Source organism: Trichomonas vaginalis, chromosome II (assembly GCF_026262505.1).
Source record: "Trichomonas vaginalis G3 chromosome II, whole genome shotgun sequence".
Taxonomy (NCBI): domain Eukaryota; phylum Parabasalia; order Trichomonadida; family Trichomonadidae; genus Trichomonas; species Trichomonas vaginalis.
Window position 1 is genome coordinate 12,543,691 of NC_067204.1, and position 17,204 is coordinate 12,560,894.

The following is a 17,204-nucleotide window of genomic DNA, read 5'->3' on the forward strand; positions in this document are numbered from 1 at the left end:
ACTTGTCGCAACCAATTGGTCCAGTTTGTGAAATTCAAGTGAGTCTCTTATCTTCTGAGAAACTTCTCCTGTTATCTCATAAACATCGTCGAAGCAACCTGTTTCATATAAAACCTTCTGACCTAACTCAGATGCTCTCCAATACAATTTGACGTCAATTGGATGTCTCAATGGAAGTTTGTTTATAGCATCTTGAAGTTTGCAACCTCATTGGAAGTTCTTCTGGTTCAGGTTGGTATCCGAACATACCAACTCCTTGTGGAACTGTGTACTTCTTTTGTACTAGAACTTTGTCTGGAACAACTTTTGGTCTTGCTAACAATGAAAAGTTTGTTTCGTCTTTTGGTACAAAAGTTTCTGTCAGCTTGTTCATCTGGAATTGGTTCCAACAAACCTTTCTCGAAAAGAATGTTTACAGCTCTGACAATGTTGCACTTACTTTTACCAAAGAATGGGTTTGTAAGACTTTTCGTTCAACATGAAGTGGTTGTGGACAATTACAATCTTCAACCATGTAAGTCTTTGTCAACAACATAGTCGTCATGTGAAGAACCTTTAGCTGTAGGTATGTTGACTCGGATATTGACATTTGCCAACGGTGCAATTTTTGCCAATTGACCTCTGAGAATGTACCTTGTCTTCACACATGACTCAGATACTTCATCTTCTCATCTGTAACAAGACCAGAGTTCCTGAGACATGTAAGAATACAAGGTTCATTGACAATTGTTTCAATTGAATTGTAAATTCCATACCTTGTCAAGTCAATGTCAGACTTATTTATGAACGGGAAGTATCCAGCATGTTGTCTGACTGCTGAGGGTTAGGTTGGTACCATTCGAACTTGACACTTGCAATTCCTTCAATTGCATTCAAAATGTCTGAGTCGGAGTCAACCATTTGTTCTCTCTTTGTAGTCTTGAAAGCGTCAAGAAGTTTTGCGGCTGTTTGTTCATTGCCATGTGCATAGTAAATGTGACCATCCAAATCTGTTATGGTCAATCTGAGATTGTGTCCTTTCTTATTTCCGTCTTGAATTGCAGCAAGTACTCCCATGAAGCCTTCTTTGTTCTTTCCTTCGTCAAAGTTTACTGTAAAGGTTCGACCAGATGTAAATTGACTTCTAACTTCACGATACTTTTCATATGCATATCTTGTTCTTTCCATGGGAGCATGTGCGTCTTCACCTTTTCCTTTTTTCCTTCTCAAAGGATGCAATTGTTCGTCATGTTTCCAGTAGAATCTGGCAAAGCCGTCGTGTCCTTCAACTTGAGGTTCACTAACATCGAAAGGCATGTCCATAAGACGTTCTTCTTCTAACCTCTCTAGTCTGTTTGGATAATTGGCACGTGCTGTTTCCAAATCCATTTCGTAGCGAAGACCAGACAATTTGTCATAGACTTTTATGGGTCTTTTCCTATTTATAAATTCTTCGAAACTCTCCAACCATATCTTTGTAACTCTGCTTTTATTCTAGCAGACTTTCTATCCATTCTATATGGGGGCATTTTTTATAAAATAAAAAATATTTTTTTCTTTACTTTACATAACGCCTGCTGCTATCAGTCTTTTGACGCCAACCCATACAAAAAAAAAAAAAAGGTAGTGGGGCTTCCAGGCGCGTTGCGCCTCTAGCCCCGAAGATGTTTAGTATAAAACCGCTTTTTAACTTCACTTAAAATGCCACGTAAGCTACGTAAGAATATACGTAAGAGGAAGAGAGCATTGAAACATCCAATAGTAAAACTGACACCACAACAACAGTTGCAACAACAAATGCTGAATGACCCCACTATGTTGCAACAAATGTCAAGCAATCCTATGCTTTTAAACCGAGTTTTTGGTGCACAGAGTGGAGGTTTAAGAGCGGCACTTTTAGCAAAAATGGCAGGCTATGGTGGAGCTGCAGACGGAACAGCTTATAACCCTCAAAGTCAAATGAATTTGAGTTCACTCAAAATCAAATATCAGATGTCAAAAAGTCAAACATAGACATACAGAAAGCAAATAAGTGAAAACGAAAAGAAACTAGAATATGACAGACACACAAAGAAACTCAATGAGTTAAACGTAGAGAAAAAGAAGAAAGAAGAACAACTGAAAGAACTAAGTACAGAGGAATATGCGAAAAAAGTGTCAGAAAAGCAGCAGAAGTAGCAAAAATGGAACAAGATGTTAAAATTTGAAAAACCATACTACTCAATATAAAGTACTGAAGATGAAGAGATAAAACAAAAAGCCCTGAAGACATATATGGATAGCGATGAGTATAAAAAGAAGTTGAAGCAAATGTAAAGCAGAAAAACTTTTACAGTTGCAAAACCAAACCGTACAGTATGAAAACTTAGCACAAGAAAGTAAAAATAACGACGCAGCCATGCAAAAGGCAATGAAAAGCGCAGAATATATAAAGCTAATAATGACTGGTTAGATGCCCAAGCCAACGCCAAAAGCAGCCCAACTTATAGGGTCAATAAGGACAAAATACAAGCGGATGAAGACAGTTCAAATGAAGCTTTAATGAATGCTGACTTTAGAACGCCTTCGAAGCTCTTCATAGTAAGGTGAAAAGTGAACGACTTTCTCATCTGGAAAGAAACTGAAGTCTGAAGGTTTCGACAACGAGTTAAAAGAAGTAGCACAAAATATGACGAAAATAACAGATGCCAGCAACGAGACAGGCAGTTCAAAGTGCCTATGACGCCGTTAGAGCAACTGTTGTGGAAAGTCAAGAAAAAGTTAAACAGACCAAAACAGACCTAGTAAATGCTTTCTTAAAAACGAAAAGTCAGGTAAGGACATTATGCTGCAGATGGAACATATGTGCCAGCTGGTGGAACTTATATACCAGCTGGTGGAACTTATATACCACCAAACCCTCCAAGAGAAGCACCTGCCACCAGGACTACCTAAAAATTTACATCGTCACATGGACACAGACACAGGCATGCCACCAAAACCAACACAACACAACAACCAACACAACAACCAGCACCACAAACAACAACCAGCACAACAACCACCTCACACAAACCAGCACAGCAACCAACAGTTCAAAATCCTGCACAACAACAACCACAAACAGAGCAAGGACATAAAAGAAGTAAGAACAAGGAAACCAAGATTTCTTAAAAATGCTTAAAGAAGACTATGGTTACCCAGTACTCTTGACTTTAGTGACAGATATAAAGAAGCTATTAGAAAGTTCAAGGAAGGAAATACTGACCCGAACCTATTTAGCTTTATGGTCAGCACCAAATGGGATATAATTTCAAACTGGAAATACAAGCTCGCTAAGGGATATGATTTAATAGCATATCATCCAAATGACATGAATGAATTTACTCCGAGATATTTGGTGTCAGAGCTAAAATGACAATTCAACTCTCTTCATGAAACGCGTAAAAAATAGAGACGGAACGAAAGAAGAAAGGTTTATGAGTCCGGATGACTTAGATAGGGAACTTGTTAAAAACGGTCTCGGAATATATGAAATGCCAGCAGATGAGGTACAAGAAACTCCACAGGAAGAAGTTCAGATACACCAGACATGGAAAGAAATAGTTCAGCACAACAGCTAGAAGAGCCTGAAGGAAACGAACAAGTCCCTCCTTTGGAAACTAACTTCACAGAACTAGATGAAGATTTGGAACAGCCGAAAAATCTTGACCCTCAACAAGTATGCGGGAATATGGAATCTTTCCAAGAGTCTTAAGAAAAATTCGGCTGACATAGTAGAAGAATATCGAAAAATGTTCGCCGACATACAAAAGACTCCAACACAGATGAAAATATTCAGCATAGAATGGAAGTACTGAAAGAAAATGTACGCAAATACAACAATCCCTTTTTACTTACGACCATAAACGTTCAATCTTTGGATGAACTCGGTGAAAATAAAAGGTTAAATTTCAACAAAACATATAGAAATGAAACATTGTTTAAAGTTCATTCAGAACCTAACCAATGGAACAAACCTACTTTTGTTTCTGCAGCTATGGAACTACAATGAGATGGGGTCATAAAGCAAATCCGGATAGGTGGTTCATAAACTTACAACCTCAATTCCAAGAATTTAGAGCAATGGAGTGAATGTGAACCAGATTTAGCTGGTATTTTCAGCGCGCTTTAATGCCATTGAAAGATATGAAAGATGCAGATATTTTGGACCAGTATGAAATGAACATGGCTGATGGAAATATACACCTGACGTTCTAGAACATTTATCTCAAAGAACTACACAGAACCATAAAGATGGTATTATTTGGTGAAGAGTTTAGAAAGAAAGTTAGGGAGACTTGAAGTAGATGAGATAGCTAAAGCTATATAAATTATTTGACGAAGTTGCTGAAAAAAATACATGTAAAGCGTTTATTTTTGGTCTTTTGTGAAAGTCAGAAATAACGCTAGTTTTTTATAAAATATTTTTTTTTATTTTGTATGTAAGACAGTAATGTCAACAACAGAGAACACAACAACTGCTATCGTTCATGAAGATATAAATGAGATAACGAGTACATACAGTTTAACAAACAGTTACGTCTCATTCGTCCGGTCAAAGATGACATGTACAAATGCAAATATTTTGAATGCTCTTCGTTCACAAAGCAAAGCTATCATTGTTTGAAAACCAACAGACAAAAGAACTTTTAGAAGAATTTCCTCATATGTTTGCTACCCTCGGAAACCGAGGGTAGAGATTCCGTACGAAAATCGCAAGAATTTGGCTCCTGGTTTGAGAGGTTGTATGTTACATAGACTTTTAGTAAATGCTGTAGCAATGTGGGCTTCACCTCGTTACGCTTGTTATATTTTCATGATGTTAGATGAAATTCACAGACAAGAACGTGAAAGAGATGAAAAGAAACTTTCAAGCAAAAGATGAAGTCATTGAAGCAAAAGACAAAAACAATACAGAAAGAATACCACGTTCGGTACAAAAGGTAAGGAAAAGAACTATAAGTATATGATTTACACAGAAGAGATGGAAATGAAGAAGACAGAGATATGGTTATGTTGCATTTAGTCAGAAAGAAACAACAAAAGCTTTTACGACCTTGCTAAGATTTACAAATCTGACAGAAATTGGTTCTATCGCGAAAACTTACCGTTTCAATGACACCGAATGAAGATGTTAAACAGATAGTTCAAGATACTTTCCTCAAAACACACTATGATATGAAAGTTGTACAATACTTACCTTCAAAGAAGATTTACCGCTACTGAAAGAAAAAATAACAGAGTATTTGACAACTTCAAACAAGCAGATAGATGAACCATTTATTTTTCAAGCTTGACACCAAAGATGGCTCAGTAGCTCTATAAGGTAAATTGTCTTGTCCCGAGTCCTTCTGGCATTCGAGTCCTTCCTTCCAACAGAAAAAATTTCTTTCCGACAGGAAAGTTTTTCTTTCCGACAGGAAAAGTTTTTTTTCCGACAGGAAAAGTTTTTCTTTCCGACAGGAAAAGTTTTTCTTTCGCGACAGGAAAAGTTTTTCTTTCCGACAGGAAAAATTTTTCTTTCCGACAGGAAAAATTTTTTCTTTCGACAGGAAAAATTTTCCAGTTGTCCGTCCGTAAACCATTCAAATTTTCGAAATTGAGAACTTTTTGGCCGACCTTCAGGAAAAGTTTTCCTTCCAACAGGAAAAGTTTTTCCTTCCAACAGGAAAAGTTTTCTTCCGACAGGAAAAATTTTCTTCCGACAGAAAAGTTCTTCCTTCCAACAGGAAAGTTTTTCCTTCCAACAGGAAAGTTCTTCCTTCCAACAGGAAAAGTTCTTCTTCCGACAGGACACAAACGAATGTCCCGACGTACCACCACCGAGTCCATTCCAAAGCCAGAAGAAACCGAAAGCTGCAAGACCACAACAGACTAAGACCAAACACTTACATTTTTTCAAGCTTGACTTTTTACAAATTTGAACTTTGTTCGCGTAGATATGAATTTGAAGAAGTATGAGGGTCTTGTATGACTTTTGTACTTCTCCCATAGTTCATGTCTGTCAAACTTACCTGCCATGGACTCTTTCATAAGTTTCATGAAATCGTCTCGGACAATCCGGGGAAAAGTACAATGTCAGTAAGTATTCTCTTTAACATCCTTACTTAAACTCTTGCTGTCTGTACACAAATGACAACAGAGATGTTAAAGTGTCTGAGCTTCTTAAGAATTCGACACATGTCTTGTTCTCTATTCTTTAACAAAGGATGAGAAGCAAAGTCATCTAAGATAAGAAGACATCTGTGAGGGTAAGTCTTCCAATCGTAAGATTGCAATTTCTTCGAAATGTAACTCTATCTCTTTCTGTTTGTTTCTGAAGTGTTTCTTCTCTAATATTCTCTGCATTTCCTCATTTGGGTCCTTTAAACTTAGAATTGACATATACTCATTTATAGCATTGTACTTCAAAACTCTTCTTTGGTACTTCTTTATCCAATCTAACAACTCAGAGTCTTTTATACATACTAACTTAAGACTTTTTTATAATATCTTTGAAACGAAATTTACGGTTTGGTCAAAACTTGACCAGAAGTACTACAAATAACAACTAACTCATAGAAATGGGGTTCTTCTCATCTAGTTCTTGTTGTGTGCAGCCAATTTTTAAAGATAAGTGAAAAGTCTTACCCCGACCCTAGGTGGTGCAATTAGCCTGTTTATACCATTCTGGAGCAATAAGAACTTGTCATGTATGGGTTTTATCTGAGATTTTCCAACTTCCCTGTCTTATTTAAACTCTCAAATTTTTTGTCAATGTCGCCACTTTTTTTCTAAAACATATTTTAGAAAAATTAAAAATTTTATCTTTAGAAAATGTCTAGCGATTTTCGCTATCTATATTTCGAGACAAGCTTTTTCGACAGCAAAACATCTTAGCCAAAATCTTACATAGTGTAAACAAGAAAGGTGAATTTGTTCTAAAAGTCTGTTTTCTGGGAATAATGACAAGAACCATAAAACATTTAAGCAAGAGCAGTCTTAAATTTGTCAAATGACAGACTTGTTGACAGAGATGACGCCTCTTGGAGAGAATTGAAGTCAACAAAATTCTTAGAATGCAAAGAAGACACATGCGCTGTTTCTTGAAGATGAAATAGAAAACAGAAATAGAAGAGCTATTAAAGGACAAAGACTTTTACAAAAATAAGGGGGTGGTTCGAGAAAGTTTGACAATAAACTCCACCAGAAAAGAAGAAGAGCGAAAAGGAAAGAAAAGAAAGTAGAAGAAGAGAAGAAAGAACCTGAACAGAGCCAGAGAAGAAGAAATTTGACATGTAAAATAAAATTTTATTTTTAGAAACATTTTCCCTGGGTCAATGTCAATGTTCTCTTCCTCTTTTAGGAGCAAACACCGGCTTAGACTCAAAAATCTTTTTACCCAATTACTTGAACTTCAACTATCTTAGACTCATAATATTTCATAGTCGTCTGCTTTTCTTTGGTTCATAAAGGTAATAACAAGTTTGATGCTTTGCCTCTTTTAAGGTTTGATAAACCTTCCTGTCAAAAACTTTCTTTTGAGCTGTTAACAAACCTTCTATGTCTAAGTCTTCAATAATTTAGCAGCTACCTTTTAGTCACATAGCAAAACTTAACTTGTTCGATGTTCCAAACTTTTGTCAAATGTAGACTTTTCAAAAATGGTAGAAGTAAACATTCAAATATTGAATGGGTCTAGTTCTTCTTTCAAGTCCTGACATGTACTTTTTACTGAGATGAATTTTGCCATCTTTTCTATCGATAAAAAAAATATTTTTTTTTAAAATTTACCTCAGAAAAAATTTTTCTTTGTAATAAACCATTCTGTTACGTCTAAAGGACTTTTGACATTTGCCAGAATGTTGTTTAACGCTGTCATATAACCATACTCTGACAATACTGTTTATCACGAATCGTAACCAATGACCTTTCATCTAAAACACTCAAAAGTCAGTTTTCATCTATGAACAGTTTCATATACACTCTTGTTTGCTTCTAAACAATGGTTTGTCTCTCTTCGGTATGTGGAAATTTGTCTGTTATTGAAGTTAGAAATATCTAATGTCATGAATATGAGAACAAGTGGTTGTTAAAAAGTCAAGATGTCAAAGTTTCTGGCTAAGTCGTCAAAATATTCTGTATCTTGCATATGAGAATCTGACGTTCTGACAAACTACATATCTTCTGTCAGAACTTCTAACTTCAATCGGAACAGATTGTTTGAAACCATGACGAAGTTTGCAACATTTCAAACTCCTTTGGTCTTTATATTTTCTTTCACAACTCCAACTTTGTCTGTTATAAGAACTCTCAAAGCATCTGATTCAAAAACCTTTTGTTGTATCTATACTTTGATTCGTTACATACTATAAGTTTCAAATTCTCTATTGAAGAGTTAAACTTGCCACCGATTTGTTCTAAGTTTGTCATATTCGGTTCGAATACCCTCTAACAGTTTGCATAAGATATCTGTAAAAGAAAGTGTTCTTAACCAGTTCTTGTTTTCCAATTATGATGAGAGCAGTTTTCCATTTTTAGCACTTGGATGTTGTAAAGATGTTTGCAAACCAACAATAAGATTACTCATAGACTCTTTCGTTCCATTGCAAATATAATTTCTTTGACATGGTCTAACCAAGCTTCTTAACATTTTCGTTTCCATTCTACTTGTCGTATTTATATCCAGTGAAAATAGAAATAGAAGTTTGAGAAGGTGTATAAAACTTTAATACCACGAACTGAAAAAATCTTTCTAACTTTGACAATAAGATATCCCAAGCATCTAACATCTTCATTCCAATTGTAAACGACTTTATTTTCTTAAGTTTCCTGTATACATTCTTGTTCTGAAACTATTGTCCGCTCTTGTTTGTTAAAGACAACATCCCATTCTTCATGACAATAACATTCTGGGGCAAGAGTCGTACATAAATGACTAAACGTTTCAAATCTCGACTGCTTTGTTAATAGTCTCTAAATGGACACATATTTTCTGAAGGCTTGGAGTCATAAAAATCTGAAACATCTATTCTGTAATTTTTTATAAAAATAAAAAAAAATATTTTTTTTTATTCCTTGACTTGTTGTTGCATTTGTTGTTCTGCCTATTTGTTGTTGAAGTTGTTCTTGTAATACAATACTTTCACCAGTTTGCATCTTCAATTCGAAACTTCTGCCGTCATTGAACAAATACATAGGACATAAAAGTTTACCAGGAACAAAGTTTGCGTCAACTAAGGTTAAGTTAATGTTGCTAGTGTTTGAAGTTTACTAAAGCTGAAAACTCTGCCATTCGAATGAACAATAGCCAAACCAGCAGAAGAATGTGTTGTTTTACGCAAGTATCTTTTGTCCATAGTATTTCTGTCGACATTCGAAATAACACTTGAACGCAAAGTTTAAACAATATATATAAATAGGTGTCTTAAAGTCAATGGACAGACAAACCTTGTATGACACCTTTTCCTGTTATAGGAAACTGTTGGTAGAAAAAACAGATATAAGTTTTGTTTATAGGCTCATATCGTTTATATAAACTCGGTCGGACATACCAACATAATGAAACCTGCTCTAAGTAGCAGCACATGTTACATCGTCCTTAAAGTATTTAAATAAGTCAACAAAACTTTGTGGTATATCTGAAGTAAGTATCTAAGAGTATTTTTTACCATTCACAACAATAAAGTCTTCTGGTGTCAAAAGAGCAAAACAGGCTTTTTAGTCGTCATTGTGTTTAAGGTTAGTTTACAATATCGTCCTTGAGGACTATTGAAGTTTGTTGTTATAGAATTATAATGACTCAGGGTTTTTAGTCGTAATAGTATAAACCACTATGTCTTCTGGCCATTTATTAGAACAAATTTTAATGAAATGTTGTGGTCCGTCAAATATTTTTATAACTCTGGAAACTATATTTTAAGTTCAACGTCTCACCTCCTTTCATAACGTATATCTTGTCAATGACATTATATGAACAACCACAGCAAGCAATGTCGGGTTCTTTTCTTTGATTTTTATATCGTTGCCTTGTCAAAAAGTTTCAATAGTTCTTTTCAAAAACTTCATGAGGTGCAATGACAATATGAGTTCACTTTACAGGGTTTTGTTCGACCCAAGCTAAACGATTATCTAAAGCTTGACAATCTTCTCCTGAGTTTTAAAGTTTGTCTTTAGTTGTTGGTAGTCATTTCGAATATCGCAACAAACTTAAGTCCTCTGCTAACTTCAGGATATGTTGGTTGTTCTTTTTACAGGAACTATTGTTAATATCCATCTTCGTCCTTCGTATGGTTTCCCCACTTCAACATTATGTCTTTGACATGACAAACACTTTGGAACTGTTTTTGTTTGAGTTGGTGAATTTAACTTCACATCGCCACGCCATTAAACTTTTTGAAACACTTACGCTTCCTATTTTTCGGAAATGACAATTTATTAGAATAAAAAGAAGGACCGTATTTGAGTATCTCTCGAATTGGGAAGCAGAACAAAGTTTACACACCACAAACAATACAATACTTGACAAAAGTTCTTTACACAAACAATGGAAAATGTTATAGAATAGCAGTCTTTGCTGAACCAATATATTTCATAAGCAAAGAAAGTTGGTATAACTGAAATGGTGAAAGTTCTTACGTTGACAAAAAATATAACAACAAAACTTACAGATATTTCTAAAGGTAAGTTTTATCTACAATTTTATGTCAAAACTGGCGTACTGTCAATAGTTTGACGGAGAGAGTCAGTTCAAGACAACTTCTGAACCTGCTGCCAAATCTGCTTCGATGGAAGCTGTTCGTTATGCCATATCTGAGGAGCCCAGCAGTTCCATCGAACGATCTTCAAAAGAGCTCTATCCGTGGAAAAGTGCTTATTGGTTTGTAAACTTCTTTGCCTTTTCAATTCATCTGGACTCGTCTTGGTCACCAGTAATTGTATTTGAACTGTACCAACAGTTGAAATACCATCCATAAAGTCCTTCTAGTCAGCAAATAATGGAAATGCCAAGCCAAAGTATTGAACGGTCTCCTATTTGTCCATTGAGTTTTTTGACCTCTGATAGGGTCCATTACTTTCAACTATGCATAAGAACTTTGCGAAATTTCAGGGTTTAGATTTTTTGAAGTTGTTGTTAGTTTCTATAGCATCTAATGTAAGTTTGTTATGACACTCATATCCTTTCAACTGGATTAGAAATATTCTTCTCTTGGAATAATATTTGCCATCTATGTTCTTAGGATTATTAACTACACAGGGTGTTGAGAAACAAGAATAGTCATTTAATAGTTCGTCCTGAACAGTACAACCATAGTATCTGCGATTGTTTCATTGCAGTTTGTTAAAAGGCAATATCTGTTCTTGCACCTGGGTCAGCACTTTTGGTGTTGCCACTCACCTCGTCAAAGTCTTGACAGATATCTTGTGTATAGGGAACATAAGTGGGAACTGTCAATATATTTGGCAGCCTAAGCATTGAAATATCTGGGTCAACATATAGACTGCATAGTCTGCTTCTATTCTCTTGCATTCAAATTTTTCGCCAATGGGAAGGGCTCTGGGGGGGGGGGGTGCGGTGCGAGTGAGGTAGGGCCGGATAAGGTGGTGGGTGAACTACTGCGGTCCCAAGCTTCCAGCAGTCGATTGAAATGAATAGTTTACTTCAGTGTTGAAGTTTGAGAAAACCAAAGTCTAAGTCAACTTTTGTACTTTTGCAAAAGTCGCGAAGAATTGATTTGCTCCTTACCAGTCTTCGTAAGATGTGAATGGGTCTGTGTTGGTGCAATGGACTAAGTTATTTTTGCTTGGAGTAAGTTGCGATAGAAATTTTCCTGCCCAGTGGCATAGATCCTTAAAAACCTGAAGATGAGGAAAGATGACCAAGGACTCTCTAAGTTTTCAGTTTTACTGTTGTGTCTGCTGCTGCAGTTTGTCCAGGAAAAGGTAACATAAAACTCCTGGAGTTAGGGTCAAGTTTCTTATTTTCTCAATAGTTGCATTTACTGGTCTTTTGTTCTCTAGCTTGGGTTGTACCTAGTTTCTCAAAGCGAACCATTCATAGTTTTGCCATGTTTACTGTTTGAACTAATCAGAGTTAGAATATATCTTATATACCATTGAAACTTCTGGAGCCATATTGGTAATCCGACATAGAAATATCCATTTGCAACCTGTTCTGTCAGAACAACTTGGCAGAAGGTTTTTATTTCAATGTCTTGGTTCCACGTATAGAATGAGTTGTCATAAAAGGAATTATTGAAACCTGTCGCAAGGCAAATATCTACTGTTGTTGAAGAACCTTCCCAACCTCACCTCGTTTCCATAAGGAACAGCAGTTGTATATTCGTAAGTATCCAGGAACTATTTCTGACCTCTAATGGCATTGTCGCTATCTGTCTTCATACCATTCCGAAACATTTGCCGTTCATTGGCATCCAAAATGTTTGGCGTTATAATTCTGAGCGGCGTACATTTCAATATGTGTAAAAAATATAGAATCAGTTGGATTTATATTGTCATATAGAACCCTCACGTGGCACAAGCTTTACTTTCTTCTGGACTGAGTTTTTAACTCTGCTCTTTTTCTTCATTGCACTACCTTTCACTAGATGAAGTTACGTTCTTCCTACCTTTCACTTTGTTCTACTCTTCTCTCTTCTTGTGGTGTCGCTTTTGGTACTCCCTTGCTTCAAGTTGTTGCATCTATTGCCTCATTGTTCCCCTATATGTTGTACAATTTCCCATGCCTTTCTTGCCTTGGGCTCTCTGGTCGCCCATCTCAGGTAACCTATATCCGTAGAAAAGATTTTGTCATAGTTTGTATTGAGTCCTTTGCTTATTGTTTGCATGACTCTTTTCCTGGAGTTTCCGGTTCAAGCTCTTTCAAACAGAGCTTGTCCATATGGATAAGCTCGTTTCCAAAATATTGTTTTTGTAGCCATCTGGTTTTCTTTCCATGATTACCAATAATATCTTTGTGACAATGGGAAAGCTTTTACAACTGTTTCAGTTCTTGCGTCATTTATTCCTGTAGTTCGGTTTTACTTTTTGTCAAGGAACATGTTTTTCAATATCCTAACATTTCATTTGGTCTGCCATTTGATGTTTTCTTAAATAATTCATTCCCCTCTCGATTCATGTCTGTCAAAGTCAGTTTTTATGAATTTTGCAAACTTTTCGCTTATGCAAGGTCCCATGTACGAATAGGTTCTCTTTCCTTCGTCTCCCTAACTTCTTTCATAAACTCTTACCCAAGATTAACCATCTTATGGTTTTGTGTAGATTCTTTGAGATAAATGTTCTAGAACGTCAGGTGTTATACTTTGTCCATCAGCCATGTTCATTTCATATGGTCCAAATAATCTGCATCTTCAATATCTTTCAATGGCATTAAAGCCGGCGCTTAAAAATACCCAGCTGATCTAACTGGTTCACCATTCACTTCCATTGCGTCTACATACTTCTGGAATGAGGTTGTAAGTTTATGAACCAACCTATCCGGATTATGTTTATGACCCCATTCTCATTGTATTCCATAGTCTGCAGAAACAAAGTAGGTTTGTTCCTACTGGTTAGGTTCTAGATGAACTTTAAACAATGTATTCATTTCTATACTGTATTTTTTTGAAATTAACCTTTTTATTTTCACCGAGATTCAATCCAAGATTTGAACGTTAGTATGGTCGAAGTAAAAAGGATTGTTGTATTTCTGCGTAATTCTTCTCAGTACTTCTCCATTTTATGCTGAATATTTTTCGATCTGATGTTGGACGTCTTTTTTCTATGTCGGCGAAAATTTTTTCGATATTTCTTCTACTATGTCAGCCGAATTTTTCTTAGACCTGGAAGATCCAATCTCACTCTAACTGTTGAGGGCAAGATTTTTCGGCTGGTTCCCAAATATTCATTCTAGTTCTGTGAGTTAGTTTTCCAAAGGAGGGACTTGTTCGTTTCCTTCAGGCTCTTCGTAGCTGTTTGGTGCCTGAACTATTTTTCCCATGACTGGTGTATCTGAACTTGCTTCCTGTGGAGTTTCTATGTACCTCATCTCTGGCATTTCATCTATCATTCCGACGACCTGTTTTTAAAAGTTCCTATTCTAGTCATCGGACCATAAACCTTCTTCTTCTTCGTTCCGTCTCTATGTTCTTACAGCGTTTCCATGAAAGTAAGCGGTGAATTTCATTTAGCTGCTTACACCAAATATCTCGGAGTAAATTCACGTCATGTCATTTGGATGATATGCTATTAAATCATATCCCTTAGCGAGCTTGTATTTTTTCCAAGGTTGAATTAATACCATTTGGTGCTGACCATAAAGCTAAATAGGTTCGGTCAGTATTTTCCTTCCTTGAGAACTTTCTAATAGCTTCTTAATATCTGTCACTAAAGTCAGAGTATCTGGGTAACCATAAGTCTATCTTCTAAGCATTTTTAAGAATCTTGTTTCCTTGTCTCTATTCTTTTACTGTCCCTTGCTTCTGTTTGTGGTTGTTGTTTGTGCAGGAATTTTGAAACGTGTTGTTGCTTGTGCTGGGATTTGCTGTTGGTAGGTGCAGTTTAACGTTGGTGCTTGGTTGTTGTTGTGGTGCTGGTTTTGACTGTGGTTTGTTGTGTTGTGTTGGTTTGGTGGACATTGCCTGTGTCTGTGTCCATGTGACGATGTAAATGTTTTAGGTAGTCCTGGTGCAGGTGCTTTCTCTTGGAGGGTTTTGGTTGTATATAAGTCAAGTTAATACCTACCAGCGGCACATATGTTCCATCTGCAGCATATGCCTACCTGACTTTTCGTTTTTAAGAAAGCATTACTAGGTCTGTTTTGGTCGTGTTGTAGACTCTTTTTCTTGACTTTCCACAAACACGTGCTCTAACGGGCGTCATAGCACTTTGAATCTGCTGTTCGGTTGCTGCATCTGTTATTTTACGTCATATTTTGTCTTACTTCTTTAAACTCGTTGTCAAACCTTCAGACTTCAGTTTCTTTCCAGATGAAGAAGTCGTTCACTAGAGTGTGCTAACCTTACTTATGAAGAGCTTCGACAGCAGTTCTTAAAGTCAGCATTCATTAAAGCTTCATTTGAATGTCTATTCATCCGCTTGCGTATTTTTGTCCTTATTGGACCCTATAGTTGGGCTGCTTTGCGTTGGCTTTGGGAACTAACCAGTCGATTATTAGCTTTTATATATCTGCGCTTTTCATTTGCCTTTTGCATGGCTTGCGTCGTTTATTTTTACTTTCTTTGTGCTAAGTTTTCAATACTGTACGGTTTGGTTTTCAATGTAAAGTTTTTCCTGCCTTTACATTTGCTCAACTTCTTTTTTATACTCATCGCCCTATCCGATATACATGTCTTCAGCTTTTTTTTTTATCTCTTTCATCTTCCAGTACTTTATTTGCAGTAGTATGGGTTTTTCAAGATTGTTCACATCTTGTTCATTTTTGCTACTATCGCTTGCTTTTCTGTACACTTTTTTCGCATTATTCCTCTTGTACTAGTTCATTTTCAGTTTTTTCCTTTTCTTTCCTTTTTCTACTTTTTCATTTGAGTTTCTTTGTGTGTCTGTCATATTCTAGTTTTTTTCGTTGTTCACTTATTTGCTTTATGTATGTCTACTGTTTGACTTTTGAACATCTGATATTTCGATTTTTTGAAGTGAACTCAAATTCCAAATCTTGACTTGAGGGTTAAAGCTGTTCCGTCCTGCAGCATCCACTCATAGCCTGCCATTTTTGTCTAAAGTGCCGCTCTTAAACCTCCACTCTGTGCACCAAAAACTTCGGTTTAAAAAGCATAGATTGCTTGATTTGTTGCAAACATAGTGGGCGTCATTTCAGCATTGTTGTGCAACTGTTTGTTGTTAGGTGTGTCAGTCTTTTACTATTGGATGTTTCAAGCTCTCTCCTCCTTACGTATATTTCTTACGTAGCTTAACGTGGCATTTTTAAGTGAAGTTAAAAGCGTTTATACAAACATCTTCGGGGCTAGAGTGTGGTCGCAACCGTTGCCTGGTAACGTCCCCACTCACCTTTTTTTTTTTTTTTTTGTTGATGGGTTGGCGTCAAGACTGATAGCAGCAGGCGGTTATGTTAAAGTAAGAAAAAAATATTTTTATCATTGTTATAAAAATGCCCCCCATATAGAATGGATGAAGTCCTGCTAGAATAAAGCAGAGTTACAAAAGATATGGTGGAGAGTTTCGATTAGTTTTAATTAGGAAGGGAAGACCCATAAAAGTCTATGACAAATTGTCTGTCTTCGCTACGAAATGGAATTTGGAAAACAAGCACGTGCCAATTATCCAAACAGACTAGAGAGGTTAGAAGAAGAACGTCTTATGGACATGCCTCTTGATGTTTAGTGAACCTCAAGCTTGAAGGACACGACGGCTTTGCCAGATTCTACTGGAAACATGACGAACAATTGCATCCTTGAGAAGGAAAAAGGAAAAGGTGAAGACGCCATGCTCCATGGAAAGAACAAGATATGCATATGAGAAAGTTACGTGAAGTTAGAGTCAAATTCTATCTGGTCGAACCTTTACAGTAACTTTGACGAAGGAAAGAAACAAAGAGCTTCATGGGAGTACTTGCTGCATACAAGACGGAAATAAGAAAGGACACAATCTCAGATTGACCATAACAGATTTGGATTGGTCACAATTTACTATGCACATGGCAATGTACAAACACACAGCAAACTTCTTGACGCTTTCAAGACTACAAAGAGAGAACAAATGGTTGACTCTCCGACTCAGACATTTTTGAATGCAATTGAAGGAATTGCAAGTGTCAAGTTCGAATCGGTACCAACCTAACCCTCAAGCAGTCAGACAACATGCTGGATACTCCCGTTTCATAAATAAGTCTGACATTGACTTGACAAGGTATGGAATTTACAATTCAATTGAAACAATTGTCAAGAACCTTGCTATTCTTACATGTTCTAGGAACTCTGGTCTTGTTACAGATGAAGATGAGTATCTTGAGTCCATGTTGTGAAGACAAGGTACATTCTCAGAGGTCAATTGGCCAAAAATTGCACCGTTTGGCAAATGTCAATATCCGAGTCACATACCTACAGCTAAAGGTTCTTCACATGACGACTATGTTGTTGACAAAGACTTACCATGGTTGAAGATTTGTAATTCCACAACCACTTCATGTTGAACGAAATCTACAAACCCATTCTTTGGTAAAGTAAGTGCAATCGATTGTCAGAGCTGTA

At 36.4% G+C, this 17,204-nt stretch overlaps 1 protein-coding gene and 1 pseudogene across 2 annotated transcripts, besides 1 other annotated feature; both read left to right on the forward strand.

Moving 5' to 3' along the window:
• Nucleotides 1–11,522: part of a mobile genetic element that runs on past the window's edge.
• TVAGG3_0533630 (protein of unknown function, DUF4106 family) lies at nucleotides 1,681–1,992 on the forward strand (the record flags this gene model as incomplete). Its single annotated transcript, XM_051237683.1, has 1 exon — nucleotides 1,681–1,992. One exon carries the CDS (start codon nucleotides 1,681–1,683, stop codon nucleotides 1,990–1,992), a length of 312 nt encoding a protein of 103 aa, XP_051095507.1.
• TVAGG3_0533640 lies at nucleotides 4,820–5,271 on the forward strand (annotated as a pseudogene). Its single transcript has one exon. A coding segment is annotated over exon 1 (452 nt).
• Nucleotides 11,523–17,204: the final 5,682 nt, after the last annotated feature.